The 22,636-nt window shown below is 43.0% G+C and overlaps 1 protein-coding gene across 1 annotated transcript; it reads right to left on the bottom strand.

The window, feature by feature from the left end:
• Window positions 1–1,990: 1,990 nt before the first annotated feature.
• mesd (mesoderm development LRP chaperone) lies at window positions 1,991–15,192 on the bottom strand. The gene is made up of 3 exons (XM_079497526.1): window positions 15,006–15,192; window positions 5,929–6,161; window positions 1,991–4,299 (listed from the first exon to the last, which is right to left on the bottom strand). Exons 1-3 carry the CDS (start codon window positions 15,165–15,167, stop codon window positions 4,026–4,028), a joined length of 669 nt encoding a protein of 222 aa, XP_079353652.1. The 5' UTR covers window positions 15,168–15,192; the 3' UTR covers window positions 1,991–4,025.
• Window positions 15,193–22,636: the final 7,444 nt, after the last annotated feature.

The raw sequence follows: 22,636 nt of genomic DNA, 5'->3' as shown, positions 1-22,636 counted from the left end.
GGCCAGCCAGGGCGCCTGATGGAGGGGAAAGGAACTGGTTGGAATAACGTGTTTCTTCCACGCGGCACGCGCTACGTCCGGCCAGGGAAATTCCCCCCCGTCAGGTGAAAAGAAGCAGCTTGGACTCCTCATGCATAGAAGGAGGCATGAGGTCAGTCCGCTGCCCCCCCCAGGCTGGCAGAGGAAGTGTAGCGCCCAGGATTACATTAGATAATTGGCACTGGGTGAAAAAAACTGGGTTACAAAATCGTGGGATAAAAATGATATATAAAAAAAAGAAATAGCGGGTGATCTAAGGGTCAGAGGTAAAAAATAAGAACACGTTACTTGTTCAGCATGATGAGACGCATGTGTGTAGCGAAGTTTCATTGCGGTTCATGAGCGGTTCATGAGCTATGCATGGTCAAAGTTTGCATTTTCAGTTGAGTGCTATAGCGCCTCTGATATTTCTGTTCCCCATGGGGGATTGTTATTGTCTCCACCAGGCCGAAGGCATGGGGAGAGAGTATGTTTTGCACTCCGTCCGTCCGTCCGTCCGTCCGTGTGTCCATGTGTGTGTCCGTCCGTCTGTGAACAGCTAATCTCTGGCACCGTTAACCCGGTCGATGTCAAATTTTGCACACACACACTCCCTGGATGCCAACGATGAACCTTTGCCCCAGAATTTCCAGAACGGCCTGTTATAGCGCCACCAGGAGGCCGCTTTGTGCAAAACTAGTTTTTGGACAGTACACCTACAGATTTTGTCCAAACATCACGCAAATTGTCTCTCTAGAGCGATTCAACGAAAAGGGTCTTTCAGATTTCTCAGACTCCATCCTGATTGGCTAAGATTGGCTCCCAAAGTTTGCAGGAGTGCTCAGTTTCAAACAAAATGCTGCAAATCATGGACACATCGTGTGATTTCCGTGAAATTATGCACGCACATTCCCACTAGGCCGAGGAAGAAATGCCACGTGAACATTTTTAACTCAGCCACATGGTGGCGCTATAACTCGGTGAAAAGTTTTTTTTACCTGCACGGATCTGTGGATAACTTTGTATGCCAACTCCCTAGAGGCCAAGGAAAAACCTTTGCCTGGAATTTTTCACATCTGCTCTTTATAGCGCCACCAGGAGGCCGACACATGTAAAACATATTTTCTAATACTCCTTCAGATTTTATCCAAATTTCACGCAAATCGGTACACAACACATGCTCTCCATAGTCATGTGATCAAGACGCGTTTGTTTGATTTCTCATAATCCACCTTCATTGCCTACGATTGGCTTCTAAACCTTTCAGGAGTAGCCCGTTTTGTACAAATTGCCACAATTACTCAATTGTTGCGTCCGATTGCAGTGAAACTGTGCATGCATATTCCCACTAGGCTGAGGAAGAAATGCCACTTGACAGTTTTCAAATCAGCCTCATGGTGGCGCTACAACAGGCCAAGCCGCGACACACACACACACACACACACACACACACACACACACACACACACCCCCCCCCCCCACCCACACACACACACACACACACACACCCCCCCCCCCTCCTGGTGGAGACCTGTGCCCAGAAGGGCACTTTTTCTAGTTGTATATCTATCTCCCTGCTCTTTATGTTTAATGATGGCGTTTAATTGTGCCGAGCAGGGAGAAAATTGCAGCAGAGCCGAACGCCAAGATAATATATTATATGCACACTATTCTGATTCTATAATAAATATTGGTTAAATCTATTCGTGAGTTATCTGACTGAACTGCTATTTTTGGCGGAAGCAGGAGAAAAAAGACAAAACATTAAGGGACCAAGGTCCCTTCAGGACTGGCTTGGTCCCCTAATAATTGTGTAAAACAGAACATCAAACATTTGTCACGGACAAGACCAAGTCTTTGCGTGTACAGACATGTTGGTGACACCTGATGCCAAAGCAGTTGTTTAGAGAACTTTTCTTGACGCTGCTGCCACAACCTTCACATAAATAACTTTACAACGGGTATATTCCCACACATTTATATCAAAACTTTTATTGTTCCAATTCCGTGAAACGATCAAACATAAAACATGAAATGCTATTTTTGTCCTCGATCGTAACATGCTCCTGAATTGTCTCATTCAGGACATGACTTTTGGTTTTGATTGGACCTTTTATTTCTGTACCGTAAGTATGTGTATGCGAGTAAACAATTTGCAGTAACAGAGGTTTTGGCACCATTAATACAGAATAATACAGAATGATTTTGATAGGCCTACATACAAAAAAATAAAGTGAAAAGAAAAAAGAAATTAATTAGGTGGACAATGTGAAATGAAACTTTCTTTGATTCATAAAAAGTTTTCAACCATTCTGTGACAACTATAAATGCTCGACCGACAGTTTTAACCGCAGGTTAAAACGACCGTGTGGTGTACAGTCTGTACAGTTTTAACCCCATGTTAAAACGACCGTGTGGTGTACAGTCTGTACTGTTTTAACCCCATGTTAAAACGACCGTGTGGTGTACAGTCTGTACTGTTTTAACCCCATGTTAAAACGACCGTGTGGTGTACAGTCTGTACTGTTTTAACCCCAGGCTGTTCACACATCAGAGTCAACAGGATGCATCGAGTTCATTAACAATACTGATCACCTTTGAACCTCGACCTCGTCACGTGGTCCTGTAGGCGCTGCCTATGACACCAACGCTGTCACATGGTCCTGTAGGCGGAGCCTATGACACCAACGCTGTCAGATCTTCTAGATTTAGAAGAATCAGTTCCATGACAGAACGGAGGCCAACGGTGTCAGATCTTCTAGATTTAGAAGAATCAGTTCCATGACAGAACGGAGGCCAACGGTGTCAGATCTTCTAGATTTAGAAGAATCAGTTCCATGACAGAACGGAGGCCAACGGTGTCAGATCTTCTAGATTTAGAAGAATCAGTTCCATGACAGAACGGAGGCCAACGGTGTCAGATCTTCTAGATTTAGAAGAATCAGTTCCATGACAGAACGGAGGCCAACGGTGTATTCTCATCACATCATATCTGTCTGCACACACAGGAAGAGCAGAGGTTCCCAAACCTGGTCCCACAGGAACCTAGTTCACCCCCCAAAAAATGACTTGTTTTATATCAATTGCACCCCCCAAATCATGGCTGTTATGAAATATGACCTCAGCTGGGATTCGGGAACAGTTTGAATCAACCGGACTCAGTGTTAATCTACCCTGAGTCTCATGTTGACCGATTACCGATTACCACATCAAATTATTGGCTTAGGAATGCAAAAAAATAATAAAAATAAGGTGTGTAATTGAATGAAAATTAAGTCATTTTTTGGGGGTGAACTATCCCATTGAGTATGGCTCGTTTTCTAGCCACCTTAATGTAAGAGGATTACATTTTCATGGTATCCCAGGTTCAACTCAATAGACGACTAGACTGACAGATAATTAAGCAATATTACTCGAGAGGGTGTGGTTTAACGTGATTATTGCCACGACAGTGATGCGGTCAGGAACGAGACGTAGTTGAGTTCCGCAAGCATCACTGAAGTGGCAATAATCACGTTAAACCACACCCTCTCGTGTAATATTGCAATTATACAACAGTTACCCTTACCCTTTTTTTTAATGACCACAAATGTCCCAAGAAACTAGCTAGTTTTTTGAAAAATCTTGAAAAAGTGGTGCAAATCATTGAATATATATTCTTTCAGAACAAACGTTTTTAACTCAAATATTTGCTTCTGGAGGCGTCCCGGGAACAACATTTTCAGATGGGGGTCGGCGGCCAATTACACTTTTTTGGGGGTCCTTGACATGAAAATGATTGAGAACCACTGACAAAGAAACATGGGTTGTTCAGAAAACTGTCAGGATTTAGAAGGCATTTGTAGAATCTGTTCTCAGGTCTAAAAATGGGTTAAATCTACATCATATCCCTGGTTCAACTCAATAGACGTCTAGACTGACAGATAATGATGCTTGTGCAGTTTTACTTCCCCGAGGACTAGTGCGTTGTCCAATCACAGCTCTTGTTTGAGCGCCCCGTTGTCCAATCACAGCTCTTGTTTGAGCGCCCCGGCTCTGTTCCCCTCCAGGTCCGGTTTCTTGCCCTCCGACTTCTTCTTGCCCAGTTTCTTCTTCTTGTTGGCGTTAGCCTCGGCGCCGCCGCCATCTTTGAAGTCTTTCTTGGCGGCCTTACCGGGGAACACCTGACCCTCCACGGTGACCTCGGCGCAGCGATCCTGTGCCACCAGGAAGTCCTTGACCTCCCACGCCATGGCACCGTCACGCAACATGAAGATGGCCCTGTTGGAGCCCACCACGAACCTGGAGAGAGAGGAGAGCAAATCATTTATACTGGAGAGGAGAGGAGAGGAACACGACACCGGCACTGCACTCCCTGTGGGGGTGTCGAACACGTGTGTCGGATTTGAAGTCGGTGGTGCGAACGGTTCTCGAGTTACATGGATTACAGCCGTACACACGTACGTAGGTACGTACAGACAGACGTACAGAGACATGGTTCATTTATAGATAGATGATATAGAGGGATATTTTGGCTGATTACTGCCACTGGGTGGAGACCACTCCCCCCTCTAGCGGTGGTGAACTGTCAAAAACCTCAGAGGGATCTGTCTAAATCTAAGGCTCAAAGCTGTAGGCATAGCATAACAAGCAATGGAGTTAACGTAACGACACGTAGAACTACCTCCAATAGTCTCTACTGCTATAGTGGACTGTTTTTATTTTTACTATCTGGACTGCTGAACGAGTGATGCTGATTTTCAGCAGAGCGAGGCTCTTGTATATATATTTATATATACTCTAGGCCTACTATCTACAGTTAATACTATTTAACCACCCTTAACATGTTAAACTGTGATCGAGATATGAGAGAAATCCCCAGAGAAAGAGGATAACCAGAAGGAGCAACAATAACGTCTACTAGCAAGATAATATATATAATAATAATACAGGTAACTGCAGCTATATGGCTAGTTAGCCTGTAGCAATACGATCTATTTATGTTATTGAGAAATACTCTGTTACAGTTACAAGTAAAAGTTATTTTCACTTCTTATGACAACAGATTATAATTAAAATACCGTAACAACTCCTCATCTGTTAATGTGCCTTGTTTCTCTCTTCCAGAACATGTTCCAACTGGACCAAACAATTTGAGGCTGGGGTCTCGTCATCGGAATATTTATGTCAATAAACTTTTTATTCACACTTCATTGACTAGTCCATGCATATGTTTAACTGTTGGGCGAGTTTCAGATGTTGTACTGTATGTATATTGTGTTATTGAGGCAATGAATAAGGCAATTTTCCCAATGATGATGCTTTGAATGAATGTAATATGCGTATTGCCTTCATGAACACAATCAGCACCGGGATTTCTTTCAAAATAGAAGCTTGGGGTGCCGGGAAGATATGGCCACTTTTACTCTGTAAAGCCCCCCCTTCCGTCCCGGACAAAAACCGGGAGATATATACCTCGCTATAGTTACGATAAAATCGCTGAATAATCCCTCACGTTCATATTTTGAACGAGAGGCAGGTCAGAAGTCAGAAATGAAGAGCTTAGTATATCCATCTGGTCAAAACCACGGAGAGCTCACTAGATTAGCAGATACGAGGCATTCTTTCTGATCCGTATACAGGGAAGTGAACGACAACGCGCGTGCGCGAAGAACAAGGAGTATGGTGGCCTTGGAGGCCAACTAAAAAAATAATAATAATCTGAATATTTTTCTCTCATTTGATATCAATGAAAATGCTCTATAGCAACCCGTCGGTTGGATTAGTTATGACATTCCCACACGTCGTACGGTCTAAATGGGTTAAGATGAAACATATACATGATATATACAGTATAGTGGATATATTATGAACACAACTGATATCGAGTGCATATGTCATGTTTAATATAATATATAGTTTATACATTACCTCTGTATATCGTAGTTAGCGTTGAACAGGCTGCCCTGCCACAGGCTGGTCACCTCCTCCGTCTCCTTCTCGGTGGGCTCTCCAGACACCGTGGTGAACACCATGAGCGTTCGGCCCTTCTTGGACAACTTCAGCAGCTCTTCGGGTTTGGACGGGTCCACCTTGGAGAAGTCGATGGGTGGAGAAGAGCGCTTGTGCTCCGGGAGGTCCCCTTCCTCGATGTCGTCGTCCTTCTGTCGAGTCAAAGATAGGGACGCAAAGTTATCCATTCATTCTTTCTTCATTCATTCGATCTTTGCATATGCCTCGTGTGAACGCACCATGTGTGTACTGAGGATATATTTTTGAGGGGCGCTAGCCCCTCCTTAATGTTTGTCTTTAGTTCAATGTTTGTTTTAAAAACGCCATTGACAATGAAGGGAGAATTTACGTAATTTGTCCCTAACAAACATTAAATGCCATTAACAATAAAGAGAATTTAATGTTTGTGTTGGCACCGTTTGTTTTACATCACCATCACCCCCTGGGGACCCCCACCACATGGTAACTCTGTAATTTCTCGTCCATTTCGGATGCGGGGCGGGTGCCGGCCCAGACGCGAGCCAGCACCCTGGACGCGTTCCTGCGGGTCTAGAAGTTCCAGGGACCCCCCGGGACCCCCACACGGAGTTGCACCACTTACTTCACACGAGTGATTTTATATTTGACATGATGTGACCTGTCTATGATACATTAGTACAGTGGTACCCAAAGTGGGATCTGGGCCCCCCCAGGGGTCCTTGAGGGAGTTCCTGGGGGTCCCCAGCTAAATGATAGTTAGGAACCAAATGGACCCTTATGGGTCTATAACTCTGAGTGTACAAATGGAACCAAATGGACCCTAATCCATTTGTACACTCTGAGTTAAATAAACATTGATTTTACAATATAAATTGCGGGTCCCAGAGATAGAAATGTCATTAACACCCCAATCGCCCAGGACGAAGTTCACCGTCCTATCAGTTAGTAACACCCTGCACCCAGGATGAAGTTTTATCCAAAAGACAAAGATTATTTATATCAAAGCCGATCGCATCGCTCCACAGCCTAGTGCCTGTTGCGTAATACTCGATGTTGCGTAACAGGTAGGACGTCATCGAAAATGTTCCCCCCCTGTTTAGCTGACGAGACCAAAAATCTTAAAAGGTTAATAACTCTTGATCTAAATCATCCCGTCCAATTCTAAGAAAAGATCATGTGTTAGACGGCCCACAGCGGTCCCGTCGCTAGTCGCGTTAGATTTAATCATACCTCCCGTTGTTGTCGATCGGCTCTAGAGTGTTTTGGCTACATTTAGCTGCTACATCCACATCCGGGATAACATCCGGTCCGTCGGTAAAAGTGCTCCGCTGCTATAAATCGCTGGGCGCTATGATTTAATGTAGTTGTCGGGAGTGTTAAATGGGAGTCTGTAGCCTAATGCATGTCAAACTGGGGGGTCCTTGACATTCAAAAAAAGGTTGAGAATCACTGCTACTCTGCTAGAGCTGTAAAAATCTTCTCTACTGGGGGTCCCTGGCATATATTTTCAAATGGGGGTCCGCATAGCTAATTAGTGTCAATTCAGGGGGTCCTGGTCCTTGACATGAAAAAGTTTGGGAACCACTGCATTAGTATATTTTTATTACATTCACAGAAAACCACCATAGAACCGCATAATTTTCGATTAATTCCGAATTAGTAATTAACTGTTAACTAATTTCTTAACGGCGATTAATCGATTAACGATCAACTATTAACATCGCTATTTTAAATATAGTCAGTTAAATTAAGTCTGCTCAAATCTGTATGTAAATTTCATCCTGCACAACATTTTACATTTATTCCAGTCCAGCAGTCATTTCAGGGGGTTACATGTGCAGTGATGTAAATAGGTTTTCAATGTAATGAGTCCCGGGATGCAGGGGTGGTCTTTTAGATGAGTCCCAGGGACATTTGATGAGTCCCACTTCAGCAACGTTTAAGAGTCATATTTTGCCATTTTTACAAATTGCAGCATTTAACTCCCATTTCATCTTATATGGTTATAATGTGGTTATATTCATGTAGAAAACGAAGAAGAAATTATTATTATAACTAAAGCTAGCAAAATAAATTATAATAAAAAAAACCCTCTACATTCATACTACATACATATTTCATATGATTTTGGCTATATGAAATCTATAATAATTCTGCCAGTTTTAACTGTTAATAAATCTTTGTTGTTTTCATGACACATTACACAATACATACAAAATAAAAATGAATGCTACAAAACTAACCTGGAGATTAAGTAGAAGCAGTCATGGAGGAGGTAGGCTGTGCACAGCAGCACACATCATCATCATTAGCAGATGATGATGTTAGATTTAGATAATAGGGTTGCTAATATTTTTTGTTGCCCTGCAGTTGGCTTTGGCACTTCTTTTTTTGGGGGGTGGGTGGGGGCATGTTAATGTGTGGTGGCACCGGTCCACAACGCACAACATACAACAGTGTCGGCGTTTGTTACAGTACACAATGTGTGTTTCCCATTCAATCGGGTCTACTCTTTCTACTCTCTCGTTTGTCATGCTCAAAAATGTTCGCCTGTCTTTCTGTCGGAGGCAGCGCTGTGTAGATGAGAGAGTTGCGACAACCGCGTTCACTGTTTATTCACGGAGCTTCATGAGTCACTGAACGGTATGTTGTCGTCACTCTCTCTCTCTAAACGGCTCTGGTCTCCAGGCTGCGCTCCGCTCAGCGCTCGACTCTGAGCAAGATGGCGGCGCCCGTCAGACTGTGTTGTTGTTAATTTACAAACTAGTGGTTCTACAACGAGTCCTACGTGGATTTTATCGTTTATAACGTAGGATGAGGTCGCATGCGGCCATGCAAAATGATCGTGTCCGTAGATTATTTGTTTTACCGCATTTTTTTCCGCGATTTTTATTTCTCACGTGGATTATTATTACTGTACACTGAGTACAGTAGTGCATCCCGTGGACGCACGCATGTTTTTGAAGTGCGGCCCAAAACTATAAAGTGCGTTTTGGGACGCAAAACGCACCCTATTTACATCACTGCATGTGCAGCTCGTGGAAAAGTGGATGTACCATTTGACTAAAACACACGTTTTATGGCAGAACGTTCAAAATAAATGGATTATGAACTCGATGACAATGACCCTACTAAGTCGCAGCATTGGTCGGCTGAGTAGCCTTGTAGCCTACCCTACTCCACACAACACATGCAGGCTGAGTAGCCTCGTAGCCTACCCTACTCCACACAACCCATGAGTAGCCTTGTAGCCTACCCTACTCCACACAACACAACACAACACATGCAGCTGAGTAGCCTTGTAGCCTACCCTCCTCCACACAACCCATGAGTAGCCTTGTAGCCTACCCTACTCCACACAACCCATGAGTAGCCTTGTAGCCTACCCTACTCCACACAACACAACACAACACATGCAGCTGAGTAGCCTTGTAGCCTACCCTCCTCCACACAACCCATGAGTAGCCTCGTAGCCTACCCTACTCCACACAACACAACACATGCAGCTGAGTAGCCTCGTAGCCTACCCTCCTCCAAACAACCCATGAGTAGCCTTGTAGCCTACCCTACCCTACTCAACACAACACAACACAACACATGCAGCTGAGTAGCCTCGTAGCCTACCCTCCTCCAAACAACCCATGAGTAGCCTTGTAGCCTACCCTACTCCACACAACCCATGAGTAGCCTTGTCGCCTACCCTACCCTACTCCACACAACACAACACATGCAGCTGAGTAGCCTTGTAGCCTACCCTACTCCACACAACCCATGAGTAGCCTTGTAGCCTACCCTACTCCACACAACACAACACATGCAGCTGAGTAGCCTTGTAGCCTACCCTACTCCACACAACCCATGAGTAGCCTTGTAGCCTACCCTATTCCACACAACACCACACATGCAGCTCTGCAACGCACTTTTAAAGTAGCTGTAAGCAATAATGTCAACATTTTAATGACTTTGTGTCTGTCTGTCCCTGGCTGTGTCCGTCCGTCCGATCACGAAATAGTTTTCACAACCAAGTGTCACTGTTGCACAGCCTAACACACACACATACATATTAACTGTATATATGATGATTTCAGGTGTGACAGTACAGTACAGGAGAGGGACCCCCTGGGGACCTCCACACGGTAACTCTGTCAGTAACTGACTAACGGACTAACCAATCAGGAAGTAGACAGGCAAATTGACCAATGACAAGGAAAATCTTTGAATGCAGATTGTGGCCTCAGACTAAATTTTTTGGGGGAGCGTTTCACCCATTGCTGGCTGTAAAAATAATAAAAAAGTTCAATAAAATGTTGATATATTATTGCTTATAGCTACTTTAATGACGATGCTAGCCTTGGATCAAGACTAATGAAAGATTATTTTTTATTGAGTCTGACTTTTACTCTCGTAAATATGCAAATGTCAAAATCTATGATAGTCTTGATCCAAGGCTAATGCCACGGCCATGAGTCTGTGTGGGCAGGCCGTGCTGTGGAAAGTAACTTAGAAGTACTGTACTTGAGCCACACCCACAACACCAGAGGGAGTTCAACAAACCATGTGCAACCCAGATTCGGCACTAAATAAGTTTCGCTCCTATGCCACCAAAATGTGGAAAGCCCTACCAACGGTCATTAAGACATGCAAATCCCATGACTCCTTCAAAACTGCTCTCAAAGGGCACCTACGGACGGCTGCAATTCAAAACTGGCCCCCGTAAAATCTGAATCAGTCCAATCCATAATAATGTCAGACAATATTGTTGGCTCAGAAAATATGAAACCAAGAAGACACATGTAATGCACTCAATGACAGAAATATGTATTAGTTGTCCCAGACAACAGGACAAGCCTTAAGGGACAACTTCACCCTGTGTGTGTGTGTGTGTGTGTGTGTGTGTGTGTGTGTGTGTATATATATATATATACTGTATACTGTTTAGAACACTTTCCTGGGGGTCTTTATGTGTGTAATATGTTGTTTTAGATATTTTAGCAGTGAGCCCATAGACATAAACGTAGACGCCCTTTCCGGCTCTGAGGCACATGTCACAATTGAAGGCACAATCAGCCATTCGCTAAGTCCCACCCAAGCCCGTTCTTGGCCAATACCACGTTAGCAACGGTTACTAAGTAAGGATCCTGGTCAAGCTTTCAATGCTGTAAAATGGTTAAGCAGTGTCAATAAATATATTTGCTGTAGCATGTGTGGAGTCTGTGGATCTCAGAAAGAGGGTTTGTTTTCTTAACTTGTTATGAGCAAACTAGTCCATTCCATGAATTATTTCGCTCCATTGTGCAGAGTAATAGTAAACTTAGAAATAAAAATAGGCTCTCATAGACTTCTATTGTAACGGGGAAACAGCTCTCACTCAAAGTCACTCTTTAGCACATAAGCGAACACAACAAAAGCTGATTGTGACCGTTTATGACATCAGGAAAACTCATGCGGTTTTATTTTTAATAAAAAAGGTCAACGTTGTCTTGTTTTGACTAGTTTGTGTAGAAAGAAGATCCGATGGTATGCGAGGTATGCCTACCTAAAAAACCAGAGTAAAAAACGATCCGATTGGTCCAAATCTGTACACTCCTGAAGCGTATTATTGGAATGCTGTTGGATGTAAACAAACGTATTTGATCTCGTCCGCTTGTCGCTAAAAACCATACACAATGGACGTGTTTGAGAGAGACACTTTAGGAGAAATGTCTGGGACTGCTCGTCTGCGAGGCTGCAGCTGGGTGCATCTCAAACAGCGTTGCAACTTATTTACAAACGAAACCTCGCAAGATGTCCCCGCGAGAGTTGGGAACACCGCAGAACCGCTTCACTGTATATCTCCAACCAAAATAGTTACTTTATAAATCTATCAAAAGACGAAAATAAAACGGCATGAGTTTTCCTGATGTCATAAACTGTCAGAATCAGCTTTTGTTGTGTTCGCTTATGTGCTAAAGAGTGACTTTGAGAGCTGTTTCCCCCATTACAATGGAAGACAATGATAGCCTATTTTTATTTCTAATATTTACTATTAAACTGCACAATGGAGCGAAATAATTCATGGAATGGACTAGTTTGCTCATAACAAGGTAAGAAAACAAACCCTCTTTCTAAGGTCCACACATGCTACAGCAAATATATTTATTGACACTGCTTAACCAATTTGACCAGCATTGAAAGCTTGACCAGGATCCTTACTTAGTAACCGTCGCTAACGTGGTATTGGCCAAGAACGGGCTTGGGTGGGACATAGCGAACGGCTAATTTTCCCGAGATTCCTTGCAAAGCATTTGCCTTCAATGAGCAGCTTCCGCGTGCGTAACATAAGTCCCGGAAAAGACGCGCTGTGATTGGCCAGTAGTCACTTGAGTGACAGCGAGAGACATGGAGGAGTCGCATGAGTGACATCACTTGGGCAGCGACTCAGCGTGCCTTCAGCAAATGCCTTCAGCACTTTAAAATAAGTGCACTAATAAGTGCACTTTAAAATAAGTAAAAGTGCTTATTTTACTTCAAAATAAGAAAGCTGCGGAGAACTGTTGCTTTGTGTTCACTCTTTAATGTTTTCTGGTAGTAATCTAATCCCCCTGGCTCTGATGTTGTATTGTTGTATTAATAACTTTGTTGTTTGTGTTTGTTTGTTTGTCTTGTTTTGTATTGTCATGTATTGTCATGACTGTTATACAAGATTTGTTTAAAAAAGAAAAAAAGCCTTTACTACACTGCACTTCAGCTTGACTTCCTGCCTTCATTGGGATACACGTCGCTCCAATGAACTGCAACGGCCAGTGAGGCATCTATTTTTTATAATATCTATGAGTGAGCCCAGTGTCTCTGATGTCATGGACGCGTGATTATGAATCCCACCAACGTTCTAGGGTAGACCCGCCTCACCATGTGTCTGATTGGCTCCCGGGAAGGCATCGTTTTACTGAGGTTAGGCCGTTCGGGTTAGGTTTAGGGGGGTGCATACTTAGTTTAGACTAGTCATTGGTTAGACATGGGTTAAGGTTAGGTTTAGGTGTGCTGCCCCGTGGGGGGTTAGGTTTAGGGTGAGGGTTTGAGATAGGTTGTAGTTGTAGGACTAATGACTGGTCGCTGGCCAATCACAGCAGGGCTTTCCTAGAACTGCGGTGGGATAAATCATAGATATATATATAAACTCTAGATGGCTCAAGGTGGAGTTTCTGACGTTGTTCACCCGGCAGCCATCTTACTTCGGGGCTACAGTACAGTATGTTCAATGGCAGCTCAAACAGAAAGTCATAACTCGCTCAAATCTTGATGGTCTCCTAAATATAGTAGGCGTGGTTTGCTTCTCCCCGACCTCCACCCTCCCCCCCTGACAACAACACTGTTTCCACACTCAGTCAAGTAGGTGGCGGTAATGCACCATTTAGGTTTGCCGACCGCCATGAAACCCGATAGAAGAAGAAGACAACAACACTGACAAGTCATTTAACAAAGTACATTGAAAACAACTGACAAGGTGTACTTTTGAAATAGTCGTTTTAGTTTCTCGAAGTCCTCCAACCATATAAATTCATGATTTGGATCTCATTAAAAAGTCTCTCCCTAATAGAGTTGTAGAATGGACAATAAAAATGTCCTTTAGATCACACAGACTACATAATCTATCCTCCTCAACCGTGCCTACATATCTGCCTGTCTCAATATGCAGACCAAGTATGCCAGCTCTAATTTGGGCACATAAGGATCATTTCTAATCATTTTAAATATGTCCATTCATTTCACATTATCTGACCCCATATATCTTAAATATGGGGTCAGAGCCCCCTATGTGTTGTCCGTGAAATTGCAGATGGACAGAGAGAGGCTTCCGGACTCATCTCAAATCTCGCGAGAGTTTGTTGCTGGGATAAAGAAATGTCATTAACAAAGTAGATTTTCTCCTGGTTTGTCTCGCTAAAAGAAGCCATTTTACTATGAATATCTTGTATATATTGTGTGCCTTGTGATGATTTGGTCCAGTATTTAGTTCAGTGACCATGGAGTTAAGGAATGGTTCAGAAGCTGTGTTCACGTTCACTCTCCCATTGGAAATGAATAGACTCCAACATTCTTCCTGTCTCCTAATAATGTTACCGCCCACCTCACGCAGATACAGGAAGTAAGCAAAGTTGGCCTCTCTTGCTAATTCTCCTCTTGTAGTCCAAGGAAGCTTTGAGAAGGAAAGGAAATGGTCACGTGACTGACTGGGCTGCGCCATGACACTTTCATAGACACTTTCATGGGAGCCCAGTCACATGACCACTGCTCTTCCTTCTCAGAGCTTCCTTGGTCTCAACTGAGCATGTTTCTTTCCTTCCAGTGAGCAACATGGAGTCCACCATACGGTATGCGCTTCTCGTCCTCTTTAAATAGTCCTTGATGTAGTCCAGGAAGTAAGTGAGTCCAGTGTCCATGACATCAGAGACACTGGGCTCACTGCTAAAACATAACATATCTAAAACCACATATTACACACATAAAGACCCCCAGTTAAATGGTCTAAATCTTCTAAACGTCACTAACATATCTTTTTTGCAAAAAGGGTAAAGTGTCCCTTTAATGTCAAGCCTTGCTAATTATCATAAACCTTTAGCAACACTAAAGCTTTGTTATGATATTAGCCTGTCTATTAGCTTAGCTCAGTGGTTCCAAAAGTGGGGTCCGGGGACCCCTAGGGGTCCTTGAGAGTTCCAGGGGGTCGCCAGCTAAATGACAGTCATGGGTCTGTAACTCAGAGAGTTCAATTAACATTGATTTTACACTATAAATTGGGGGTCTCAGTCTCAGAGATAGAACTGCCATTAAATGGGTTCGTAGCCTAATGCATGTCAAACTGGGGGTCCTTGAAATTAAACTGGTATGGGGGTCCCTGGCATACCTTTTTCAAATGGGGGTACACCAGTGTTTACACCAGTGTTTTGAACCAGTGTTTTAGCTTAGCTGGCTTTAACAGTCAGACAGTGTTACTGAATGGATTGATTGTTAGATCAATAAAGTGTTTTTACACCAACCTCCCATTCCTCCAGGAGCATCGCCATGTCCGCGTCATTATAGTCTCGAATGTCCTTCTTCTTCCGGCCTTTGTCTTTGTGTTCTGCCGCTGAAACCAAACATAAACAATAAAGAACACAGAGAGAGAGAAGCAGGAACGACCACCTGAAGGCAGACGCCATGATGCTTACAGGGGTTGCCAGGGCGGACGAGTTTAGGGAGAGAAATAAGCAAAAACAAAAAACAAACAAGCCCAATAGATTAAAGAAACTATATTAATCAGACATACAGTAGGCTATGCACTAAACCTCAAATATATGATATACAGTATATAGGCTTAAAGTGCCTAGTATAATTAAAATACATCGGCTATTTGGAAATAGCACAAGCGTTATTGTGATCTTGTACCGTATATCTGCTATTTTCAAAACATCTTGAGAGAGGGAAAAAATATATATATATTTGGAAGATTCTCAAATCTGGTACCATATAATAGGTTGCGTGCATGCATCCGCCTGGGTGACAGCAGACTGCTGGGCAAGTGCTGGCGCTTTGGCATGGGTGCAGGCCCGTCTAGACATCAGTCAAAAAGGAGACATCGAAGAGGAAGGGATGGATGGGGAAGGATCAAAATGGAAACAAGTCAGCTCCATATGGAGATCTAAGGCGGGTTTGAGGTTTGAGATCAGATGTAGAGTTATCTTCTGCCCCTGCAAGGGAATTTATGTCTTTATAAACGATTGTAAAACATAGATTGGTTACGTAACCAACAACAGCCAATTAGCTACTACAAACGTTATGCAAAGCTCGACCAATCAAAACGGAAGTTAGATTACTCCGGAATAGTCTGTTTGCCCAAAGGGCAACCAGACTATAGTTATAAACCATTATAAAACATAGACAGGTTACGTAACCAACAACAGCCAATTAGCTGCTACAAACGTTATGCATAGCTCGGCCAATCACAGTGGAAGTTTGATTATTCGATTACACCGGAGGAAAAAGAAAGTGTCACAATAACATGCCCTTTGGGCAACCACACTAACTAACCAACTTGCGCTTTGCACACAAGTTGGCCATGAATGGCCTACTTGTGTGCGAGCAGAGCGCGCAACTTATCTCTGACTCTTGTCAACTTATTGTTCCTCCCTCTATAAAATATAACAAATAAAGATGAAACCCATAAGCGTCAAAGTGGTTAGTCTCGTTCTCCAGGGGCTTCATTGGCTGGGATGACCATTGCGCAGTGATTGACCATTCTGTTTGGTGCCCCGGCGCACCACCGTCAACTACTGCGTTATAAGCAGACCCCAATCAAGTTATTGAAACATCTGACATATAGTTATATATACTATAAACTTAAATTGGTTATGTCATCCACATACGTCTTTTAAAAAAATATTTACGGCATATGAAAAATACGCACGCAGCGCCCTGATTGGCCGAGGGTGTCACTGACATTATGCGCGCAGCTCCCTGATTGGCCGCAGCCGAAAACAGTACTTGCGCACGCTCTGCTCACACAAGTAATAATGCAACCAGTAAAGTAACTTTACAGAAAAACAAGCCAAAGGTTGCTTATAATAAGCGCACATGGCAACCCAGCATGCTTACAGCTGGAGCAAGACGATTGGCTCACAGAGCAGTTCAGCGTCACGAGACCGTGGTTCTCAACCAGTGGTCCGAGGACCACCAGGGGTCCTTGAGGGGAGTTCCAGGGGGGGTCCCCAGCTTAAATGATAGTTTGGAACCAAATGGGCCCTTGTGGGTCCGTAACTCTCAGAGAGTGTATAGGCTACATTTGGAACCAAATGGACCCTTATGGGTCCATAACTCAAGAGAGTGTACATTTGGAACCAAATGGACCCTTATGGGTCCGTAACTCAGAGAGTGTACATTTGGAACCAAATGGACCCTTATGGGTCCGTAACTCAGAGAGAGTACATTTGGAACCAAATGGACCCTTTCTTATTAAGCTAAATGGGTCTGTATGGTGCAGTGGTCCGGAGTTCCAGGGGGTCCCCAGCTTAAATGATAGTTTTGAACCAAATGGACCCTTATTAGATCGTTAAATCATGAGAGTGTAACATAAAACCAAATGGACCCAATTATTTACACATTTTACAAATCCAGCACAAAATGACAATCCACCAGGCCGAAGGCATGTAGCCTGGTATCCAGCCTGCTTCGCTACGTTCGGCGGATTTTTTTTTCTCTCTTCGATAAGCGAAGAGAGAAAAAAAAATCCGCCGAACGTAGCGAAGCAGGCTGGATACCAGGCTAGAAGGCATGGGGAGAGAGTATGTTTTGCACTCCGTCCGTCCGTCCGTGTGTGTGTCCGTGTGTGTCCGTGTCCGTCCGTCCGTCTGTGAACAACTAATCTCCGGCACCGTTAACCCGGTCGATGTCAAATTTTGCACACACACTCCCTGGATGCCAACGATGAACCTCTGCCCCAGAATTTCCAGAAGGGCCTGTTATAGCGCCACCAGGAGGCCGATTTGTGCAAAACAAGTTTTTGGACAGTACACCTACAGATTTTGTCCAAACATCACGCAAATTGGTACACAGTCTCTCTAGAGCGATTCAACGAAACCGGTCTTTCAGATTTCTCAGACTCCATCCTGATTGGCTAAGATTGGCTTCCAAAGTTCGCAGGAGTGCTCAGTTTCAAACAAAATGCTGCAAATCATGAACACATCGTGTGATTTCCGTGAAATTGTGCACGCACATTCCCACTAGGCCGAGGAAGAAATGCCACGTGAACATTTTCAACTCAGCCTCATGGTGGCGCTATAACTCGCCGAAAAGTGTTTTTACCTCTAACTGCACGGATCTGTGGATAACTTTGTATGCCAACTCCCTAGAGGCCAAGGAAAAACCTTTGCCTGGAATTTTTCACATCTGCTCTTTATAGCGCCACCAGGAGGCCGACATATTTAAAACACATTTTCTAATATTACTCCTTCAGATTTTATCCAAATTTCACGCAAATCGGTACACATGCTCTCCATAGTCATGTGATCAAGACGCGTTTGTTTGATTTCTCATAATCCACCTTCATTGCCTATGATTGGCTTCTAAACCTTTCAGGAGTAGCCCGCTTTGTACAAATTGCCACAACTACTCAACGCAGCGTCCCATTGCGGTGAAACTGTGCATGCATATTCCCACTAGGCTGAGGAAGAAATGCCACTTGACAGATTTCAAATCAGCCTCATGGTGGCGCTACAACAGGCCAAGCCGCGTCACACACACACACACACACACACACACACACACACACACACACACACACACACACACACACACACACACACACACACACACACACACACACACAATGAAGGGGACCTTTTCTAGTTATTCCTGTTTTCATCAAATACAGTTATTTTTTATGATTCATATTTGTTATTGTTTTTCAATAAACAGTGTAGCCTATAGCAACAATGTAGAAACAAATAAAGCAGAAAAGAAAGAAAGAGTATGACAAAATTGAACAAAAAACTAAGAAAACTAACAAATAATACAAATAAATGATATTAAAGACAAAGTGAATCTACGGCATTACTATGGCACGTTATTACGAGCACAAAGTGTGGTCAAAGCCACAAGTCTTCATGCATAATCATTCAAGTTTACACACAAAATTCAATTCAATTCAAATGAGCTTTATTGGCATGAAAAAACATATATGTATACATTGCCAAAGCAAATGTAAAGCAAAATATAATAAAAACTGATAATGGGGAAAGTATATACAGTTGGAGGGTATACAGCATTTTGTAAATAGAGCTATGTCACATTGCATCATTATATACATGTTATACAAAGTATTAAAGGACCACTTCACCACTTTTCAACCTATCTTCATATAATAGGTCCTCACTAATAATCATGAAAAAATGGCGCAATTTTTTTCTACTCGGTCTGTGTCTCATAGGAGGGCTGTGGGCAGTTCAGAAACCGTCTTCCAGTGACATAATCGATGGGGAATACAAGCTAATAAAAACTGCAGGCTTTCTAGTCCTGAAAAGTTGCAATGCGAAAATGGAAGCCATCGTTCTCACGATAATGAAAATCTAAACATTTTTGTAAAAAAATCTTGTTTAAAAAATAATCTGCCTAATGATGATGTCACTGGAAGACGGTTTCTAAACTGCCCACAGCCCTCCTATGAGACAGACAAAAATCGTGCCATTTTATCATGATTATTAGTGAGGACCTATTATATGAAGATAGGTTGAAAAGTGGTGAAGTGGTCCTTTAAGCTTTATTGAAACAAAAATAGCAGCAATATTTTTTGCAGTCATTTCGGTACAAATAGCAGATTGTTTTTCTCTGGACTATAACTATTAAATAGTAGGCTATACAGAAAATCAGACTTAAAGGGCCACTTCACCCCTTTTGCAACCAGATCTTTTTTTATTGATGTTTGGGAGACAAGAAACACTTTCCTGGGGTTATGGGGATATGTGTTTTTAGATATTTCAGTATTTAAAAGTGTCCATGGGCTCTATGATGTCATGTTGTCTCAGTAAGACAGCCCTCCCCCTATAGAGACACACAGGGACTACAAATTCCACGCCCCCAAATGAGACAGCGGCCCCACTTCTGGTCCGTTAGAACGGTGTACTGCAGGCCAGCCCATAGAAGTCCATTGAAATTCAACTGTACTTAGCCTACTTTCAAAATAATACGAAATGAACTGAAGACTATATTGATTTGAATAAAATTTCCAAATGTATGAAGTGTCTTTGTCAACATATATTGTTGTTTTCTCAATAGAGGATGTATTTCACATTTAATTTACCACTTGAATGAGTTACCCATAATGTTAACAGAGCAGAGGGGAGACGGCAGACAGAGAACCTGATGCTTTTAAGGGACGTCACTGCCTTTACGGGGCTACGAGCACCGAATTTGAAGAGTGGAATTCTCAATAATAGATCCTGATCCCAACTGACTTTGTTCATTCATGTCTATATATTGAACATGTATGTCATGGGCTTGTTAAGGTCCGGCTCTCAGACCATAACAAAGAAGGGAAACAAGCATGGGATAAATGCAAAAATGTAAAGTTTATTAAATAGTATAATTGATTTTAAAGTAGAAATAACACGTTTCCAACCAAAACTTGGCAGGGAAACTAATCTGCCCAACAAACTGAGGACTGAGTCAAACAAACAATATGCCCTGTGTGGCCATGCTTGGGTGTGGCCCAGGTGGAAGAGAAAGAACCACTGGCAAGGTGGCTCTTTTATAGTGATTGGAGGCACTGGCCAGCTGCCTCCAATCCTTGATTGCCACCACTCTCCAACCAGGTCCCATCACACTGAAATACAGATTAGTATTAGTAAAGCACACACATAAACCCTGACATAGGCCCTGGGGCCGTCACAGGCTTATAATGCTCTACTACCGTGGAGCTCTGACGGTGTGTTTTACCGTTGTCAACTTATAAACTATAAACTATAATTAACTTGGCTGAATAGTTGGGAAAATAACCCAGCTAAATGGAGTTATGGAGGAGTGGCATATCCTTTTTTAATACCTTTAGGGCCGGGCTACACCAGGCTTTTCTCGTGCGTTTACCCTAAACGCGAACCCCGCGCGACGCCCATTAGCGGGCAACAGTGCAATACTATCTCTCTGTCTCTGTTTCTGGCACAACAGCGCCCCTACTGGTACTCATGAGTCACACATGAGTCACACACAAACATAGGTTAACACGAGTCACAAGTCACAGACATTGCTGTTCCTTGGAGTGGTTGCACCACTCAAAAACGCACGCGCGGGGTTCGCGTTTAGGGTAAACGCGCGAGAAAAGCCTGGTGTAGCCCGGCCGATAGTGAATTCTCCAGATGAGTATTAATAATTAGTCTTGCAAGATGCTGTTTAGATAATTTTCCACAAATACATAGCATATAAAACGAAACACAATATATCTGGGTATTGAAAACCTCAAGGGATGCGACCGTGATGTATATACCGTGCGACCCCTTTAACTTGAGATTTACAATGCTAGCACTTTTGAATCTCTGATGCAGTATATTATAGTACATTGTGGGTTGTATATTCAGATGGCAGGTATGTGACATTGAAACATATGGGAAACTTTATTAGAACACAAAAAAAATCACTACAGCCTCAGTGAAATTAGGGTATTTTATGATGCCTCTCATAGGGATTGCATTGACAGCTGCAGTACACCATTGAAACGGACCAGAAGTGGGGCCGCTGTCTCATTTGGGGGGGTGAAATTTGTAGTCCCCGTGTGTCTATCCACAAGGAGGAGCAGTGGACCAAAGCATTATGGGAATTGTAGTCCAGGAAGGACGTGAGCCCAGTGTCCATGACATTGATTGATTGATTGATTGATTGATTGATTGATTGATTGATTGATTGAAATATTTATTAACAGGTTGCAGAATTACAGTACATTTCCAGCACAACTCAATACAAAGACTGTTAACTGTGAGTGGATGACCCAATAAAGCATTACACTTGTTTACAAGTGGGTCCACCTTGTTCAATTTATCAAAACATTTAGCGACGTACATCATGGAGCCCATGGACACTTTGAATTACTAAAATATCTAAAAACACATATTACCTACGTAAAACCCCCAGGAAAGTGTTTCTTGTCTCCCAAACATCATTAAAATAAGATCAGGCTGCAAAAGGGGTGAAGTGGCCCTTTAAGATTCATGACACAGATTACTACAGGGAGTAAAGCCCTCCCACACCTCTAGCGGATTGGCTCCCAGGGAGTAAAGCCCTCCCACACCACTAGCGGATTGGCTCCCTCCCATTCTTCTCTCGCATATACCTCTGCTGATTGGACGGTGACCACGACGTCATGTGCTCAACAGTCTGTGGAGTCAGATTTCTCCAGCCGGAGAAAAGCCTATGGTTGAGGGTCAACGTAGGGGGCGGTAGGGCGCCGTTTTTTATTAGTTATTTATTTTTAACCATTAATATCTGACTGTCTCTCACTCACTCACTCACTCACGCACGCACGCACGCACGCACGCACGCACGCACGCACGCACGCACGCACACACACACACACACACACACAACACACATTCTATTGTCACATATGCGATACAGCAGTCTCAAATTCAGAATAAAGATTAATGTAAAAGAAAGAAATCACACCCGTGTGAAGTGAGGGGCGCTCTTATCAATGCACATCATCATGACGTAACATGTCGATTTTCCCAGACACGTAAATTATCCTTTCACTGTCAATGGCATTTAATGTTTGTGTTGGCACAATTAAAATGCAGATTTTTTCCGACACATATGACGTAAATTCCCCTTTCATTGTCAATGGCAAATGTGACACGAGTTATGACAAAGATGTATATAGGAGGAGCTAGCGCCCCTCAAAAATAGTATAAGCCTAGTAATGCAGTAAAGTACAAATACATGGCATCTCGATCTGTACCGCAATAGATCCATGTCTTGTAATTATGATATTTTTTTTCCTGCTGCTTGTTAGCCCATAGCCTATCTCAACAAAAATCACACCCGTGTGAAGTGAGGGGCGCTCGTATCATCATATTATATCATCTCATTCTGGCCAATCACAATTTGCGTCCTATGGGGTGATCAGCCAATCACAAGCCAATGTGATTCACAA

The sequence above is a fragment of the Electrona antarctica genome, assembly GCF_951216825.1.
Source record: "Electrona antarctica genome assembly, chromosome: 3".
Classification (NCBI taxonomy): domain Eukaryota; kingdom Metazoa; phylum Chordata; class Actinopteri; order Myctophiformes; family Myctophidae; genus Electrona; species Electrona antarctica.
This window is presented reverse-complemented; position numbering and strand designations above follow the sequence as displayed.

What these genes read in the sequence shown, in the direction of transcription:
- mesd (XM_079497526.1), bottom strand. Translation starts at nt 15,167, where the DNA reads ATGGCGTCTGCCTTCAGGTGGTCGTTCCTGCTTCTCTCTCTCTGTGTT. An exon ending in TGCTCCTGGAGGAATGGGAG is followed by an intron (nt 6,162 to 15,005) that starts GTTGGTGTAAAA and finishes TTGACTCGACAG; the next exon opens with AAGGACGACGACATCGAGGA. An exon ending in GCTAACTACGATATACAGAG is followed by an intron (nt 4,300 to 5,928) that starts GTAATGTATAAA and finishes CTCTCTCTCCAG; the next exon opens with GTTCGTGGTGGGCTCCAACA.